At 36.3% G+C, this 20,557-nt stretch overlaps 2 protein-coding genes across 8 annotated transcripts in view; both read right to left on the bottom strand.

The window, feature by feature from the left end:
- Window positions 1–8,751: 8,751 nt before the first annotated feature.
- The window catches only part of kcnab2a (potassium voltage-gated channel subfamily A regulatory beta subunit 2a), a 241,743-nt gene continuing 229,937 nt past the window's right edge, over window positions 8,752–20,557 (bottom strand). For all 7 annotated transcript variants that reach the window (XM_087274282.2, XM_087274283.2, XM_087274281.1 and 4 more), the window contains 2 exons: window positions 13,959–14,047; window positions 8,752–10,133 (listed from right to left, as the gene is read on the bottom strand). In XM_087274282.2, the coding sequence (XP_087130408.1) occupies window positions 10,044–10,133; window positions 13,959–14,047 (179 nt within the window). In that variant the 3' untranslated portion in view covers window positions 8,752–10,043. The remainder of the gene's footprint in view (window positions 10,134–13,958; window positions 14,048–20,557) is intronic.
- LOC148679639 (uncharacterized) lies at window positions 14,793–18,772 on the bottom strand. The gene is made up of 3 exons (XM_088651132.1): window positions 18,740–18,772; window positions 16,370–17,869; window positions 14,793–16,130 (listed from the first exon to the last, which is right to left on the bottom strand). Exons 1-3 carry the CDS (start codon window positions 18,770–18,772, stop codon window positions 16,101–16,103), a joined length of 1,563 nt encoding a protein of 520 aa, XP_088507258.1. The 3' UTR covers window positions 14,793–16,100.

The following is a 20,557-nucleotide window of genomic DNA, read 5'->3' as shown; positions in this document are numbered from 1 at the left end:
TGTACAAAGGTCAAACTATATACAGATATCCGACTCCACGTACAGTATTTCTCCACAAAGCGTGGAAATGTAGCTTGCCATTGTATACATTTCACAGAATTCTCCAAAAATGCATATTCAGTGCAAATAATTGCTCTTTGTAATCATCATCATCATCATCTTCAGGTCAATACCTCCGAAGGGCAACAAAGAATAGTAAAAAAATAAAATCAGATTTTTGTCTTTGTAAAATATTAAAGATGCAAAATAATCTTGTGAACTAAAGTGTAGAATATCTGAAAATAAGACGCATCCGTCTCCTCTGAGCTGTAGATCAGCACGCTATTATCACACTTTTCCAATATTAAAAAGTTTGTCCGCCACTGATTCAACATCCTTCATCATTTACTCACCATCACACTGCTCCAAAATGAAGATTCATTCATCCACAGAAAACAGATGAAGATGTTTAACTGTCTTTAACTCTGAAAAGTGGACTGACAGTTTCAATTTACTAGAACTTCTATGTGAAGCTGCTTTGACACAATCTACATGATATAGTTTTGATATATTTATGGGAGGAAGTGTACTAAATGTCTTCATGGAAGATGATTTTTACCAAATATTTGAAAGATTTTTGGCATTAAATAAATATGTACCATTGTAAATAAATAATTGACCAAGTTTAGTTGATTTTTGATGATTTAGAGTCCTTCATTTATCAGATATTTTATATAATGCTTAAGTTTGTGTGTATTGTTTATATAAATTATCATGCAGAGCCCAAATAAATCATGTTATAATTTTATTTCTAAGATTGTTGCCTGGATGTTTTCAACAGAACAAATGCAGCGAATAATGCTGGTAATTTTCTGAAAGTCATTTAAGGGTACAAAAATCAGGAAAATGTCCTGCAAAGAGTCGGGATTAAACAAGATGAACTTAAAAAGCAAGCGATTAGTCAATATTTTAAATTTCTCTCCGGAGAGGTCATGTTTTGATGTTTGATTAGTCTCACGTAGTCTTATGATGCAATTTTGCAAGACAGAGTTCACCAAACTTGAACTTTGTGACGCAGTGAAACTTGTCGCATGAGCTTGTGTTTTCTGGTCTGTTACAAATGGAAGTCTATGGGGCGAAAAGTCCAGTGTGACCGCGGCTTCAGGTGAGTAATGTGTATTTATATATAGCGCATTTATCATGTATGGCCATACACAAGTGCTTCACAATCATGAGGGGGGTCTCTCCACACCCCCACCAGTGTGCAGCATCCACTTGGATGATGCGACGGCAGCCACAGGACAACGGCGCCAGTGCGCTCACCACACACCAGCTATAGTGGAGACAGTGATAGAGCCAATTCAGGTGATAGCGATGATTGGGAGGCCATGATGGGCAAGGGCCGATAGAGGGAATTTGGCCAGGACACCAGGGTTACACCCCTACTCTTTACGAGAAGTGCCATGGGATTTTTAATGACACAGAGAGTCAGGACCTCGGTTAACGTCTCATCCGAAAGACGGCGCCCACTGACAGTATAGTGTCCCCTTCACTATACTGGGGCATTAGGACTTACACAGACCACAGGTTGAGCGCCCCCTGCTGGTCTCACTGACACCACTTTCAACCTAGTTTCCCATGTGGTCTCTGCACACTCAACTTTTGCTGCTTGTTCAAACTACCTATTTAAAATGAGTTAAATGGAGACAAGTCTGATGTTTTTTGGGACAACTGAACTGTTTTATGTTCAATCCACTTTATTTTGTAAAATAATTATTAAGTTAACTTAATTTATGTTTTAATTTTTCATTGTTTACAGTGTTTATGTGAATAAAAGCCTGAAATCGGCTCATCATGAAGCATTTGTGTCTTGAAATAAGACAAATTTTATTTTTCTATCTCTTCACGAGTGATTTGCGGTCAGAATTTGACTGATTTGATTGAAAAGTAAAATCTTCATTGTTGGACAACATGCAGGTGAGTAAATGACGACGCATCTTTCACTTTTGGCTGAACAAACCACTTAAACTAGTATTTCTAAGGTCACTAATAAAAAAAAAAACTAAATCGATGCCAGTTTTACAAATCCAGTCTCAAGTCTGTCAGTGATATTTCTCCTCATGATGAGCAGACGGCAAACAACATTAAGTGCTTTAAAAGCCGTCAACAAACAGGCTGATGTGGTACAACACCAAAAAACCCAAATCCTCACAGAAAGAGAAAGTAAAAGAGGACGAGTTCAGCTCTAGAGTCTAAAACACAGTGATGAATCTGCTGAATCAAACACATCAACACTCAACACATCATGTCTGAAACTAAACTAAGAACTGCCTTTACTCAACATCTACTGATCGCTACGTTTACTTCCACACACACTTTATTAATGGATGAGATTCACTTTTGATGAAGTTCAATGTTCTTTTTTTGGTGAGGATATGCAAAACAAAAAATAAAGGAATGTTTCAGGGTTGATGCAACTAAAAGCTCGGAAAAGACGGAATCAAAAACAATTGTTACAAGGATAGGCATGAATGTGCAATGAAAATCTGAGGAAAACAATATCAATATACAGTGTTAGTGAAGTGCAACCATAAGATTGCAAATATCAATGTGATTAAAAATGATTTTGAAAACAAACATTAGGCTATAACCACCATATTTGTATAATTTTTTTTTATTTACGTTGATGAATAGAAAAAATGTGACCCTAAAGTGAATAAAAATTATTAATGAATTATAAATGAATTATTATTAATGTATTTCTAATGTAAAATATTTAGATTTAAAATTTTAAATGCTTATATATATAAGCATTATATATTCATACACAGTAAAAAAAAAACTCAGCTGGGGGGCCGAAAAAAAAGAAGAGCAAAATAACAGCCGTTAAATTACAGAAATTTACCGTAAAATAACACATTCAATAACTAAAATTTACCGTAACATAACAACCGTTATATTACAGAAATTTACCGTAAAATAAAAGATGTTAAATTATAGAAATTTACCATAAAATAACAGACGTTAAATGACCGAAATTTACCATACAATAAAATATGGTAAATTACAGAAATTTACCGTAAAATAACAGATGTTAAATTACAGAAATTTACAGTAAAATAACAGACATTAAATTACTAAAATTTACCGTAACATAACAACCGTTATATTACAGAAATTTACCGTAAATTAAAAGATGTTATATTACAGAAATTTACCGTAAAATAAAAGATGTTAAATTACAGAAATTTACCATGAAATAACAGACGTTAAATGACCGAAATTTACCATAAAATAAAATATGGTAAATTACAGAAATTTACCGTAAAATAACAGACATTAAATTACAGAAATGTACCAGAAATTAAAATTTAAGAAAAATTCTGTAATTTAATGTTCATTATTTTATGGTAAATTTCTGTATTTTAAAAGATGTTTTCTGTTATTAAAAATCCGGCAGGACCTGGGGCAGCTGGGGTGCTGGATCCCCCCCCTCGCAAAATAACAGATTTTTTTACAGTGTATATATTACTGCATAAACCTCACAAACTTATTTTTGAAATTATCAAATTATTTCATCAAACTATTTTGTCTTATCGCACTGTTTCAAAGATGATTCCTTGGATTTACTACTTTTTTACGTTAAGTGGTTACAAACCATTTATTTGGGTTGAATTTAAACAAACAAATTAAGTTGAACATTACTCAACATATATAAATTGCTTGCAACAAATTCCATGAAAAGATTCTATTTAAAACTAAAATCAATAACATTTTGCATTCAACAAATTCAGTTTATATTCGGACGATACAGTGGCATTGCCTCCAATAAAATTAAACTAATGTTATCCTCAAATTCTCTAAAAGCCAGTAAACTTTACAACACACGTTTACTTTACTTTTAAACTAGCATTTCCATGTCAAGCTCAATACTGTAAACAAGATATTGATGTATTTTAAATGATAATCGATCTCTGTCTGCTTAAGTTGCTCTGAGCCCAAAACATTCCTTTAAAAGAAATCAAAGATGTTGACATAGATGTAAATGAATCCTCTCGAAGGAGACAAATAAAGTGCTAATCTTTCAGGAATAACTGCACTGTTCCCATCACACAGTAAATGTACGTGGCTTCAAGCGCTCAGTTCAGTGTTCGTCACAAACACACAGATGAGATGAAAGGACACCAACACCAAACAGCACACTCATTTAAAGCTCATCATCTATTCCATTAGGGCTGGGAGTTGATTCCAAAAAGAACTGATTCCTGGATTCTTTTGCCTTAAGATTCATGAGTCAATTAAAAGAAAACAAACAAATGATTCCTCGATTAGAAATTATTTCCAAAAATAACTGATTTCTCGATTTGAAGGTCTTACAAATGAAAAGACGATTTAAAAAAAAACTGATTCCTTGTTCTAATGTCTTATTAGATTTATTAGATTTATTAGATGTCTTATTCAGATTTATTAGATGATACCAAAAAGAAATGCTTTCTAGATTCTGAGCTGTTAAAAATCCAGTCTGAAAAAGAATTGAATTCTCTATTCCGAGACCTTAAGAATAAAGAGTTGATTCCTTGGAGAATTGATTCCTTGATTCTGAGCCCTTAAGAATAAAGAGTTGATTCCAAAAAGAACTAATTCCTGGATTCGTATGCCAGGAGTCGATTCCAAACAAAAAACAATTCCTCGTTTTTGAGGCATTTAGAATCAAGAGGCATGTCCAGAAATAATTGATTTCTTGATTCTGAGGCCTTAAGAATTAAGTCAGTTGCAAAAAGATTTGATTTCTTGATTCTGAGGCCTTGCAAATAATGATTTGATTCCAACAAGAATTGACTCCTTGATTCTGAGTCATTAAGAATCAAGTAAAATCTAAAAAAAAATTGATTCGTTGATTCTGAGGTCTTAAGAAAAAAAAAAGTAAATTTCAAGAATAAAAGATTCCTTAGTTCTTATGCCTGAAGATTTAAGAGTTGGTTTAGATTCAACAGTCGGCATTAAGAATCAAGAGGCAATTCCAAAAAGCATAGAATGCTTGATTATGAGGCATTAAGAAAAAAAAAAAAACGATTGCTTCAAGAAGCAAAAATAATTGATTACTCAATTCTAAAGCTTTAAGAATCAAGTCAAATCCAAAGAGAATTAATTTCTCAATTCTGATGCCTTACATATAAAGAGTCGATTCCAAAAAGAATTGACTCCTTGATTCCTTTGCCTCTTCCTGAGTCAATTTAAAAAAATAACTGATTGCTTGATTCTGAGGCATTAAGAGTCAAGTTAAATCCAAGGAGAATCGATTCCTGGATTCTGAGGTCTTAGGAAGAAAAAAAAAAGTCAATTCCAAGAAGACTAGATTTCTTGATTCTGATGCCTGAAGGTTCAAGAGTTGATTTTAAAAATAATTGACTCCTCAATTCTGAGGTATTAAGAACCAAGAGTTGATTCCTAAAATAATTTTGAGGTGTTAGAAATCAAAGTTCTATCAAGAGGAATCAATTCTCTCTTGCAAATAATCAGACAGATCTCTGCGAACAGATTCAGATGCTTCGCTTCAATGAACTGGTTCAAACAACCATGTCTATGGTTAACTTTCACCACAGCGTAATTTTTAACAGCTGGTTCTAGTAAGTCATAGAATGCCGCAATACTAAACATAATATTGAACCGTTCAGTACGACCTCCACATTTCAACACGCATATGGAAATTACAGTTCTTCATTTTTGCATTCAATTTTGAAGTTGGTATTTTGCATTTTCCCCCTTGCTTCAATTTTGGCGTTAGTGTGACATGCATCCAATACAATGTATGTGTTTAATCGAGCTTCGAGAATATATAAAAAAAAATAAAAATATTCGCAACAACAGTGAGGAATTGATTCTCGGAATCGAGTCCATTGTTTCAAGAACTAGAAATCGGAATCAACTCAACAAAATATTTGGGATGGAACAGCCCTACAGTACATCTGATACACAAAGACAAACTGATCTCCCATGAGAACTCTTAAAATCTGAGTCTGATACTACTATGCAAGCTCATTTTCCCCCAAAATGCACCAAAAATGATCCGGTGTTTTTTGGTCTTATAAGCGAATCGCGTATGTGAGTAGCTAAAACAGTAGTGAGCGCATCGGATTCAACATGCTTTCAAATCAACCTCATGCAAATTCCCTTGTGCTTGATTAAACGCTGCCCCTATCCAAAATGTCTGGTGACCAACCTCCATATTAAAAAGATCTAAGACTGCTTATCGCTCATACTGAGTGCACTATGTATACTTGCACTATATATGTACTTATTGGTATAGCGCGCTGCTAAAAGTGAATATACAAAGATGCCCAAATGCATGCTGCTAAATGACCGATTGATCGTCGTCTGTCGGAAAAGACGCGGGAGTCACGTTACTGACGGGTTTGTGGGATAAATCTTTGGCTTCAGCCACACGTATCGTCATTACCGGCACATACGAGGAATGCCCAGTGTCCAGAAATGAGATGAACAAACAGTGATGCATGTTAGGATGATGAAAGTCACACACGCAAACCTAGACATTCTAGCGCAGTCCCTGAGCTGCTGCCACACACACACACACACACACACACACACACACACACACACACACACACACACACACACACACACACACACACACACACACACACACACACAGATCTTTGCTCTGATTGGCCGGGTGAGATGATGTCATTGAAACAGTCTGCTTTCCTATTGGCTGGAGCATCTGTGCTGGAGTTATGCTGCAGATCATCAGGACGTTGCTTTTGTGTTTTTTTGCTACTGATGAAGCAGAATTGTGTGTAAAACTAACTTAATTTGCAACTTTTTGCATGTTTGTATAAGTTACGTCACCCCGTGTTACTGGTTCACTAATAATCAATGAATTTGACTTGCACGTCGAACGCTATGAAGACATTTTAGATCATACTTCACCTTAAAATCAGTGATTTTTTTGCATTGTGTTTTTTATTATGATGCAAGATTGTTGCATTATTCTCTGGTTATTTTTTTCTTCTTGCACTTAAATCAACAGCAAACACCATCATGACGCACACTTAAAATGAAACAAATGTACTTTGGAATGCATGTGGTGCATTGCAGTAATAAGAAAAATTTTAAATACTCCTATACTAGTAAGTAATATTTTTAAAAACCTTGCATTATATAGTATATTTGTTTTTAGGTATATTTTTTTAAACTAATTGTGTAATGAAACGAAAATCAGAACAAACAAATATATATATATATATATATATATACATACACATATATATATATATATATATATATATATATATATATATATATATATATATATATATACATACATATATATACATATATATATACATATATACATACATATATATATATATATTACACAACAGTTCTGGCTGGTTCATGAATCTGATTGGTTAATAGCTGTGTGATATTCTGCAATAACAGCACTTACTCAGCCTCTTCACCCTTGTGTATTACGTATTACTCCGCCCACAGAGGGATGGCAGAGGAATAATCTCACTTTAGTTTGACAAATACCGCAGCTGTCGGACAACATAATGTATTTTTGAGGCTTTTTTTAGTCAAGAATGTAGTTGTTTAGTTTGCAACTGTGTAGTTTATTTATTTTAATTTTAAATATTTATAATTTCAGAGATTCAGTGTATTGGCGGTCATTAGCCTGTCGTTGAGCAGAGCAAAGAAGGTTCACATTCCGCCACAAGATGGCGACAAGAGACCGCATAATAAGTGCTTAGGGGATGAAAAACTGTAAAATTCATACTACAGCTGATTAAATCATTATAAAACAGGTGAGTGACATTCTAATCTTTCTCTTTTGTATATTGTAGTGCAGTGTTTATACAATAGTAATCTGCTAGTGTTTGTTTTGCTCTGGCTTTTCGGGGTTAATTATTGTGATCTCCCGAATGCAACCGAGAACTACTGGGAAATCTCTGTAGACTGAAGACGTTCAGCCTTATAATCTTAAAATGTGAGCAAAATCACCTGTTTTATCATTACTTAAGACATTACGCTAGAGAATCATTCAAACACTAGCTCTAAAGTGGCGATGGTGAATTAACAACAGTTTCTGCTGTTCTGACGGTCAGATGCAGATGTGAATGAATGGGGGAAGAAATTAGTTCTTCAAACAGAAGGGTTTTTAAACTCTCAAGTTTGATTTTCTTTTTTATATACGTGATTATGCCGTCAAACTGTTGTATAAACGCAATATCACAGTACTATTACATTATACAATATCACAGTAGCAATGCGATATGGCTGTATAGCGTCACTGGCGTTGATCGCATATGTATGCAACGGCAAGCCCTACGCTTGGACGCATAGCCCTCGACGCGCACCTCTCAAAAAATGTAACTACACATCGCAACGATGCGTAGTGCAAGCTCTGTGATTGATCCAGTTGGTAGCGCTGACAAGTGTGGTTCGGGACAGAGAGCTGAGCAAGCCCGGTAGGGCGGTTGTTTTACAAGTGTGGAGTCCCGTGAAGGAGCTCCGGATGGTTAAAGTTGTGGCACGTCTGCCGGGTCCTGCCTCAAAATGAGCGAGTGTGAACCATTTAAGAAAATGTTCATAAAAGACAATACACCAGCCAAGAAACTCGACACAGAGGAACATTTACACCTCACTGCCAACTAGCGTTTCAGAAGTGTTATTGCAGAGTAACACAAACAGCGCGCAGAAGTATGAATTCCCAGCTATGCACGTTGCATGCGCCGTGGGTCACGCCGGTCACAAGATGCAGAAGTATAAACCAGGCTTAAGACAACGCACGCCTCCAAACAGTGACAATATACAGCCATAACGCACTGCGCCTGCTGTGATATTGCTCATATATTGTATTAAACAATACTCCAAAGAAAAGTAATATAATTTCATTTATCTTGCCTTATGATTTTTTTATTAAATCAAATCGCTGTAATGCATCCTTTTTAAAATCAGCATTACATTCCCCCATTCAATAGTAAAGCTACAGTTTGTAGGCAAATGTGCTTAATCATTATTAAAATATCTAAAAACAAGTAAAATAATTTTGTGCATCTTATATTAGTATATTGATTTTCAGGTGAAATATGATCAGAACACAATGGTGACGTTTCTAACAGCCTTAAAAATGAGCATTAATCGCATTAAATACTTATGAAGCATGCGTATCCCATTAGTAAGTTCAACCTACACTTAAAATCTACCAAACTAGCGTGAATAACTGCAATTTCAGTCCACTAAATGTGAGCGTCGGCGCAGGAAGACCATCAGTTTCCAGCAATCTTCAGCAAAAACACAGACAGCTGCCCATCTAAAAACACAATGTCCTAGAAATGTCCCCCTGATAGCAAAGCAATGACGAATGAGAAGCCAGGGTCGCTTTTTGAGGCTAGATAGAGAAGATGCCCTGTGCACAATACGCCGTTGATTATTTTTCTGAGCTGCATTCAAATCCGTTCCCACAAAGCCACTCCCTCTGATGTTGTCATAAAGTGCTGATTGGTTTGCCTGCGAAAGGGGGCGTGTGCATACGAAACGCAGACGAACGACACAGTGAAGATTTTTGTGGGTGCGCTGATGTGAACGATGTACGCAAACCCAAATGGATCACATTAGTGGCTGTGAATCATGTGGAGTCTACTGTATTTCAGCTTCAGCCACGCATTCAATATTAAAAAAATAAAAAGAAAGAAACAAATATTTCCAGCAACCAAGCAAGCATGTTATTATTTTAAGCATCTTTTTTTTTGAAAATGTTTGTTCTTAATTACCCTAATGATGCCATCTTAAAGTACCTTATCTGCAGATCAATCCGTATCTTCGATGCCTTTGCATTTTCCACCCCCTCGGTCAGTGAATGTGTCTTTTTTGAAAGTTTGTTTTTGTGTGTTTCTTGCCCTTGGTGTTGTAAAAGTCTTGCTCTCCGGGGTTTGTGGGTGCTTGCCCGTCTCATGCGGCCGGAACTCATTCAGTAAAAGCTGAAGCGAACGGAGGATCAGGCAAAGGTGTGTGCGGAGCGTCCGGTCCCGTCCGGATACACACTAGGAGCGGTAGTCCTTTTTACTGTAGGGTTTGTTGCCCAGGATACTGTCCACCTCGTGCACGATGGAGGACGATAACTTTGGAAGAACCTGCAAAAAGAATCTGGTATCAATGCATTTAGATATAGTCAAACTAATTCTCCTTTATCATACATTTGCTGGATGATGTTTAACAGAGCAAGGACGTTTTGGCAGTATTTCCTATACCAGTGTTTCTCAACTGTGTCGCGGGAACATTTTCAGTGGGTCGCGGAGTGTGTGTTAAAAAAAAAAACAAAAGTTACATTTTTTACTTATTTTTGCTTATACCGGACTTTTATTTTGAAATGCATACGCGACAACCCTACTGTTTGACATGTGAAATTTCATTTGATTATTGAAACATATGTCAAGCATAAGTACGACCCCGAATATCTAAAGTATGGATATATATATATATATATATATATATATATATATATATATATATATATATATATATATATATATATATATATATATATATTTATGAGCATGAAACCTTCTAAATTAAAACAACATTTAGAAACCAGTAAACATGTTTTATTAACAGTTTGTTATTAACAGTATTTGTCACTTTTACTTTGTAATATTTCTATAATTTGATCTATTTTGTTAAATGAAAACAATAAAATAGTGTTTATTTGTAAGTCTTGGTGAATTTGTTATGATTTATCTATCACTACAGAGGTTGACTGGCCATCTGGCAATTCTGGCAAATGCCAGAAGGGCCGGACCAATTTTTAAATGGGGGCCGGTCAGTTTTTCTTTTTTTTTTCGCTTTTATGTCTTGCTAGATGTGATATTATGATGATGATAATAAAATAATAATAATAATTATAAATGTTAAGCATTTGGCCCAATTGGTGATAGGCGCCTGATTTCAAGATGGGCCGACCCAATCCGAGGTTACCCGGACGAAATCAAAATCCAGCAAGAATGTCATATTATTTCACCATCTGTACACCAAAATAAATAGTAAATGTCTGTGTCCGTGGGTGGGTTGTGTCGGTGTGGTAATGTGGGCTGATGTGGCTACAATGCCAGGGCTGAATTTTTGTCCCAGTCCGCCCCTGTATCACTACTTGTTTATGTTAATAAATAAATACAAACTAATTATAATTCCTAAAATTGTATTATAGTTCCTAAAAGTTTGGGTCGCGGCTTGATGACCTTGTAAAAATGTGGGTCCAATGGCCAAACCAGTTGAGAACCCCTTTCCTATACTGTTTTTTTATCTGGAGAAATAAACTTTTTTTGTTCTATTTTGGATAGAAAACAGCAGTTTTTAAATTTTTTAAAAACCATTTGAAGGTCAATATCATTAGCCCCCTTAAGCAATATTTTTGACTTGCCTAATTAACCTAGTTAAGCCTTTACATGTCAAGTTAGTCTAAATCCAAGAATCTTGGAAAATATCTAGTCAAATATGATGTGCTGTCATCATAGATAAAACAAATCTGGCATTAGAAATTAGTTATTAAAACTTTTAAAATTATGTTTAGAATTAAATTTTAGTGAAATGTTTCCCTGTCAAACAGAAATTGGGGAAAATAACATGCAGGAGGGCTAATTACCCAGGGGTACTAATAATTCTGACTTTAACTGTTTATGTTATGCATTCATACAGTAGCCACTAGAGGGAGTAAGTGATCTTAAATTTATAAGAAGTAAACCCAGATCATATTCACTGAGCAACTGCTGCATTATTAACTGCTTTGTATTAAGAAATGTTTAAAAATATTACATTTTTCATTATTTGAAAGTGTTACGTTTTTAACAGTTTAAAAATTATTTTACTTTATTATTTACATTTTAAAAACTGTAGTTTCTTACATTTTATCTGTTTTTTTTAATTTTAGAAAATGTTTCCCTATCTATCTATCTATCTATCTATCTATCTATCTATCTATCTATCTATCTATCTATCTATCTATCTATCTATCTATCTATCTATCTATCTATCTATCTATCTATCTATCTATCTATCTATCTATCTATCTATCTATCTCTCTCTCTCTCTCTCTATATATATATATATACACACACACACACACACACACACACACACACACACACACACACACACACACACACACACACACACACACACACACACACACACACACACACAGTTGAAGTAAGCATTATTAGCTCCCCTTTGGAAGTTCTTTTCTTTTTTAAATGTCTCCCAAATGATGTTTACCAGAGCATAGAAATTTTCACAGTATGTCTGATAATATTTTTTCTTCTGGAAAAGTTTTTAAAACACCATTTTAAGGTCAATATTATTAGCCCCTTTAAGCTTTTTTTTTTTTTTCGACTGTCTACAGAACAAACCATCGTTATACAATGCCTAATTACCTTAACCTGCCTAGTTAAACTAATTAACCTAGTTAAGCCTTTAAATGTCATTTTAAGCTGTATAGAAGTATCTTGAAACATATCTAGTCTAATATTGTTTACTGTCATCATGACAAAGATAAAATAAATCAGTTATTAGAGATGAGTTATATATATAGTTAGTATATAATGAGTTATATATATTTATATATAGAGTTTAGATGCAAAACCCTCTAAATCCATTAGACCTCTTTTCTTGTAAATGAGCATGCTCCCGTAATCAGGATCAGAAGTTTCATATTATATGTAATGATAAGGTTATTATCTAGTAATTTTTTTTCATAAATGTAACTTTAGACAATTCTTTGATTTTTAACAAAATGGATTTTCTTTTGCGTCAAAACCAGCTAAATCCACCTCTGCTTTTTTATGCAAAAACCTCTAAATCCACCTATTGGAACAAGCAGTGTATTTACTGTAGTTTAAAAATGACTTAAGATGAAATTAGAAATTATTTTACCAAACATAAAACACATTACAAAGACCACCTAAAATTAAAAAGTGGCGGTTCATTCCGCTGTGGTAAACCAGGGAAAAAGTAGAAGAAAAATGAATGAATGAAATCTGTCAAGTGCCTTAATCAATACATTTTCACACAGCTGATTTTTTTTTGACCTTTTGTCACTGTGTTTGTTTTTGTTCAAGCCTCTGCCTTTAAGAATCCCAGATGTGCGCACATTTCTGTTTCTTGGTTCCTCATAAACATACAGGACCCTTACTGTTTATGTTTTCTCTTACCAATAAAGTCACCTAATTGTAAATAAGCTTATATAAACATTTTATCTCATATTTGTACAGTTAAAAAAGGCAATATACAGTTGAAGTCAGAATTATTAGCCCCCCTTTGATTTTTTTCTTTTTTTTTTTTTTAAATATTTCCCAAATGATGTTTAACAGAGCAAGAAAATTTTCACAGTATGTCTGACAATATTTTTTCTTCTGGAGAAAGTCTTATTTATTTTATTTTGACAAGAATAAAAGCAGTTTTAATTTATTTAAAACCCATTTTAAAGTCAAAATTATTAGCCCCTTTAAGCTATATTTATTTTTTTCAATAGTCTACAGAACAAACCATCATTGTACAATAACTAGCCCAATTACCCTAACCTGCCTAGCTAACCTAGTTAAGCCTTTAAAAGTCACTTTAAGCTCTATAGAAGTGTCTTGAAAAATATTTAGTCAAATATTATTTACTGTCATCCTCGCAAATATATTAAAGATACTAAAACTATTATGATTAGAAATGTGTTGAAAAAAAATGTGTTCTCTCCGTTAAACAGAAATTGAGGGAAAAAATAAACAGGGGGGCTAATAATTCTGACTTCAACTGTATATAATATAAATTCAGAATTGTTGTTGACTTTATTTCCCACTTATTTAACACACTTGTGAATAAAGCTCAGTCTCATTCTGATACATACAGCTGCAGTGCAACTTTGATTGGTTGATAAGAGTTTTGAGGCGGGGCCCAGCATGTGATTGACACTTCCTCACCTGTATTGCTCCAATATTCTCCATCAGCTGGTCCGTGTTGGAGGCTCCGAGCAGCACAGAGCTCACACCTTCATTCCTCAGGCACCACGCTGTGTTCAACATACAGCATTAATAACATCACACAAGCATGAACACATGACACCCCCCCCAAACACCCACCCTTAACCATCACGAGGACATCGATGTTATATTTAAAACCAAACACATACAAATTAAGCCATTTCCAAAATTAAAGCAGCTACTTCTCCCACTCCTACACACACCGAAGCATCGCACAAAAACACACAGCAGTTGCCAGAGCACCGTTACCATGGCTCCCAGCACCAGGATACACTGAGCGCGCTCAGAAGAAGAGAAGAGCAGCGAAATCTGCAGGAGCGCAGAGGAGGTGGAGAGGAGCCATGCTGACCACTGACCGCCGTCCATGCAACACACAGGAAGGAAACTCTGTGGGGATTTCAGTCCCTCCTGGAACTGTGTGTGTATGTGTGTGTGCCATCTGTGCCACTGGCGTTCTGTGTGTTGGCATTGAAGTGAGTTTACTGTACTGATGTGTGTTTGTGTGTGTAAAAATGGCAGCCATTGAGCCATTTTTTCAAGGCTACACAGATATGAAACATTCAGCTCTGGGTAAATCACACTACAGTGGATTTGAATGGACAGATTGCACTGTCTGAATACACACACACAGCCACACATACATACTTACATACATATATACATACATAGATACATACATACAGATGAAAGAAGAAGTTTGCATACACTGTATAAAAAGGCACATAACCATTTTTAAAAAGTCAGATGTTAATGTGACTAAACTTTTTCTCTTTTAGGTAAGTGAGGATTATCATATTTGTTTCTGTTCTGCTTAATAGCAGAACAATGAGAGAGATATTGTTTGAGAAATTGTTATAACTTTTCTTGAAAGTCAAGTTTACATACAATAAGATTATTCTGCCTCTGAAAAATCTCAGATGATGATGTCAAGGTTTGTAGAAGTTTCTGATTGGCTACTTGACAACATTTGAGTTAATGTGAGGCACAACTGTAGAATAGTATCTAAGGAAACCTCAAACACACTGCTTCCTTGTGTGACAACATGGGAAAATCAACAAGCCAGAATCAACAAAAAGCCAGATTACAATTTGCTAAATAACACTGGGAAAAAGACTAATTTTTGGAGACATGTCCTGTTGTCTGATGGAACTAAGATTGAACTGTTTGGCCATAATGAGCAGTGTTACATTTGGAGGACAAAGGGGAAAGCTTACAAGCCTATGAACACCATCCCAACTGTGAAGTATGGGGACGGCAGCATCATGTTGTGGGGCTGTTTTGCTGCAGGAGGGACTGGTCCACTTCACAGCATAGATGGCATCATGAAGAAAGAACATTATGTAGAAATACTGAAGCAACATCTCAAGACATCAGCCAGGAAATTAAAACTTGGCCACAAATGGGTCTTCCAAACAGACCATGACCCTAGGCATACTGCCAAATTAGTTAAAATGTGCTTTAAGGACAACAGTGAATGTTTTGTAGTGGCCATCACAAAGCCCTGATCTCAATCCTATAGACAATTTATGGGCAGAGTTGAAAAAGCTTGTGCGAGCAACACAGCCTACACATCTGACTCAGTTACACCAATTCTGTCAGGAGGAATGGGCCAAAATTCCTTCAAACTATTGTGAGAAGCTTGTGGAAAGATACCCAAAACAGTGAATTTTGAATAGCAGATGGCGCTCTATGCTGATTTTTAACAGCAGACAGTGCTTTAGGTTAGTTTGTAAAAGCAGACTGCGCTCTAGGCTATTTTTGAACAGAAGGCGTTGCTCTAGGCTAATTTTGAACAGCAGACGGCACTCTAGATTACCTTTGAACAGCAGATGGTGCTCTAGGCTAGTGTTTAACAGCAGACGGCACTCTAGGCAAGTTTTTAAAAGCAGGCCGCTCTCTAGGCAAGTGTTTAACAGCAGACGGCGCTCTAGGCAAGTTTTTAACAGCATACGGCACTCTAGAATACCTTTGAACAGCAGATGGTGCTCTAGGCTAGTTTTGAACAGCAGATGACACTCTATGCTGATTCTGAACAACAGACGGTGCTCTAAGCTAGTTTTTAACAGCAGACGGTGCTCTAGGCTAGTTATTAACAGCAGACAGTGCTCTAGGCTAGTTATTAACAGCAGACGGCGCTCTATGTTGATTTTGAACAGCAGACGGTGCTCTAGGCTAGTTTTTAAAAGCAGACGGCGCTCTATGCTGATTTTGAACAGCAGACGGTGCTCTATGCTGATTTTGAACAGCAGACGGTGCTCTAGGCTAGTTTTTAAAAGCAGACGGCGCTCTATGCTGATTTTGAACAGCAGACGGCGCTCTATGCTGATTTTGAACAGCAGACGGTGCTCTACCCTGATTTTGAACAGCAGACGGTGCTCTAGGCTAGTTATTAACAGCAGACGGCGCTCTATGCTGATTTTGAAAAGCAGACGGTGCTCTAGGCTAGTTATTAACAGCAGACGGCGCTCTATGCTGATTTTGAACAGCAGACGGTGCTCTAGGCTAGTTATTAACAGCAGACGGCGCTCTATGCTGATTTTGAACAGCAGACGGTGCTCTAGGCTAGTTTTTAACAGCAGACGGTGCTCTAGGCTAGTTTTTAACAGCAGACGGCGCTCTATATTGATTTTGAAAAGCAGATGGTGCTCTATGCTAGTTTTTAACAGCAGACGGTGCTCTAGGCTAGTTATTAACAGCAGACGGTGCTCTATGCTGATTTTGAACAGCAGACGGTGCTCTAGGCTAGTTTTTAAAAGCAGACGGCGCTCTATGCTGATTTTGAACAGCAGACGGCGCTCTATGCTGATTTTGAACAGCAGACGGCGCTCTACCCTGATTTTGAACAGCAGACGGTGCTCTAGGCTAGTTATTAACAGCAGACGGCGCTCTATGCTGATTTTGAACAGCAGACGGTGCTCTAGGCTAGTTATTAACAGCAGAGGGCGCTCTATGCTGATTTTGAACAGCAGACGGTGCTCTAGGCTAGTTATTAACAGCAGACGGCGCTCTATGCTGATTTTGAACAGCAGACGGTGCTCTAGGCTAGTTTTTAACAGCAGACGGTGCTCTAGGCTAGTTTTTAACAGCAGACGGCGCTCTATATTGATTTTGAAAAGCAGATGGTGCTCTATGCTAGTTTTTAACAGCAGACGGTGCTCTAGGCTAGTTATTAACAGCAGACGGCGCTCTATGCTGATTTTGAACAGCAGACGGTGCTCTAGGCTAGTTTTTAACGGCAGACGGTGCTGTAGGCTAGTTTTTAACAGCAGACGGCGCTCTATGCTGATTTTGAACAGCAGACGGTGCTGTAGGCTAGTTTTTACTGGCAGACGGTGCTGTAGGCTAGTTTTTAACGGCAGACGGTGCTCTAGGCTAGTTTTTAACAGCAGACGGCGCTCTATGCTGATTTTGAACAGCAGACGGTGCTCTAGGCTAGTTTTTAACAGCAGACGGTGCTGTAGGCTAGTTTTTAACAGCAGACGGCGCTCTATGCTGATTTTGAACAGCAGACGGTGCTCTAGGCTAGTTTTTAACGGCAGACGGTGCTGTAGGCTAGTTTTTAACGGCAGACGGTGCTCTAGGCTAGTTTTTAACAGCAGACGGCGCTCTATGCTGATTTTGAACAGCAGACAGTGCTCTAGGCTAGTTTTTAACAGCAGACGGTGCTCTAGGCTAGTTTTTAACAGCAGACGGTGCTGTAGGCTAGTTTTTAACAGCAGACGGCGCTCTATGCTGATTTTGAACAGCAGACGGTGCTCTAGGCTAGTTTTTAACAGCAGACGGTGCTCTAGGCTAGTTTTTAACTGCAGACAGTGCTCTATCCTACTTTTAACAGCAGATGGCGCTCTAGGCTAGTTTTTAACAGCAGATGATTTATGCAGTCAGCTTACTATAATCTCTTTTCAAATCACTTAAATCCTTCGCAACTTCATTAATGATTATTAATTCAAGAAAATCTCAGAATTGATGCAGAATCCATTCCTTTCTCAAACAATTTTCACCACAGCTCTAATTATATATAATGCAATCTCTGTATTTCAGTTAGCTACTCTTGTTCACAACCTAATAAAACATCTTTATTGAGTAAGTTTTACAGTTCAGCTTTTCCAAGTTCAAGCTCGTCAGTTTTTACAGCTTAAAATCATTCTCCCAGACTCGGTCAATAACAGCCTACAACGTCATCCCTCAAGCTCAGCTCATTTATAAGCCTGTACGCTTCATTAACCCTGCACAGATCTGACCCGCAGCGCTATATTTAAGGACAGCGCTCTTCTAAATGAAGAAGCTGCCGTGGCTGGGAATCGATTGGATGCGAGATCAGCAGAGTCTGGGAGGATCTGGCAACCCAGTAATGAGCTGTGAAATGTAATGTACGACTGCATTAAAGGCCAGGTGATGCTATCGGCCGCTGCTCTGGGGATTGAGGTCCTGTCAAGATTTTTATCCCCAGCGGATGAATCACAGAGGCGTTGCTGTCACAAACACGGCACCAATTTACCACTTCTATGCGGCTGGAAAATGAAGGACTTCCACAAACTTTCAGGATTAGAGTTATGAAGGGTATCGGGCAATGTATAGAGCAGATAATGACAACTGAGCTCTGCTATGCCATTAATACTGTAGTAAGACAAATATTAGTGCGGCTGTTATTAAACAGGTCTGTTCAAGTGGTAATTTCTAAGAGCAAGCAGTGATGGAACATACTAGTAATGTGAAAATACAAAGAGTGAGACGAGACCAAAACTAGGATGCATGTTTTTAAAGGATGAGTACATGAAATATTCATTCAATCATTTTCCTTCGGCTTACTCCCTTTATTTATAAGGGGTTGCCACAGCGGAATGAACCGCCAACTATTCCAGCATACTGTAGGTTTTTTACACAGCGGATGTCATTCCAGCCGCGACCCAGTACTTGGAAACACCCATACACTCTGACATTCATACACACTCACACACACTCACACACACACACTCACACACTCACACTCACACACACACACACACACACACACACACACACACACACACACACACACACACACACACACACACACAAACACAAACACGCACACACACACACACACACACACACACACACACACACACACACACACACACACACACTCATGCACAGTTTAGTTTATTCAATTTACCTATAGCGCATGCTACGCCAACTTGGGGAGAACACACAAACTCCACACAAAATACCAACTGGCCCAGCCGGGACTTGAACCAGCGACATTCTAGCTGTTAGACGACTGCTTATTACGACTGTTAGATGGCTAACCACTGAGCGACCGTGTCACCCTATTTGAAATATACATTTACTCAAGTTAAATGAGTAATGAAAATTATTGTTTTATAATTTTATATAAATATTTTTATGAAAAAGTTTGTTTTAATTATTTTAGTACTGTATGTACATTTATATTAACAATTGAAATTCTAATTCTAATTCCAGTTAAATAAATAATAGAAAATAACAAGTAAAATAATTTATTAAAAATACATATTTCATAGAATATGTGTTTACAATTTTATTTTATAAAATAATTACTCACTGAAATATTGGTTAATGAAAAATCAAGAAACATAAATATGTCGAATACTTTTATACAAAAGTGTTGTTTTTATTATTTGGATTATTTTTGTATGTATTTGTATTTACAATTGTAAATAATTTTTTTTTTACTGAATTTAATTAAAGTTTTTAGCAACTTTGTTTAATGCAATGTTATAATGGTTTTTGTTCCTAATATATATATATATAAATTTTATTTTCAATAATTTTTACAATTTACTTAATTTGATAAAACATGTGAATACAATTATTTTGATAAAATTATTACTAATAAAGTCATTTAATTAAAAAAATGTACACTGATTTCAACAATTACTTTACGTTGTTTTTTTTTTGGATACTTTGTTTTTCAAAATATTTTTGTTTTTCCTCTAATTTAGACTTATATTATCTTTGCCATGATGACAGTAAATATTATTTTACAAGAAACTTCTATACAGCTTAAAGGCTTAACATTTAAATAATGTACATTTAAAGGCTTAACTAGGTTAATTAGTTAACTAGTTAACTAGGCAGGTTAGGGTAAATAGGCAAGTTATTGTATAACTATGGTTTGTTCTGTAGACTATCGAAAAAATTTAGCTTAAAGGGGCTAATAATATTGACCTTAAAATGGCTTTAAAAAATTAAAAACTATTATCATATTATATATATAATATCCTACTGTCCACCACTTAGTAAGCACACACGCATGCACACAGAATCTGACGGTTTGGTCTTTAACTGGACTACCGTGACCAGCAACTCTCAGCTCAGTTTACTGTACTCTAAGAGGATGTGCTTAAATCAAAGCGTCGCAGTCTTTCCTGTCAGATCATCCAGCAGATACTGTATTTCTCTGAAACTCTACACTCCAGTCTCTCCTTAAAGCATCGCACACCACTTCTCGTCTTAGACACCAAACTGAACACCATGGAACACTAGACAAAATCCATTCTAAACTCAATTGATCACTA

This window comes from Danio rerio, chromosome 11 (assembly GCF_052040795.2).
Source record: "Danio rerio strain M-AB ecotype USA chromosome 11, GRCz13ab, whole genome shotgun sequence".
In the NCBI taxonomy this organism is placed as follows: domain Eukaryota; kingdom Metazoa; phylum Chordata; class Actinopteri; order Cypriniformes; family Danionidae; genus Danio; species Danio rerio.
This window is presented reverse-complemented; position numbering and strand designations above follow the sequence as displayed.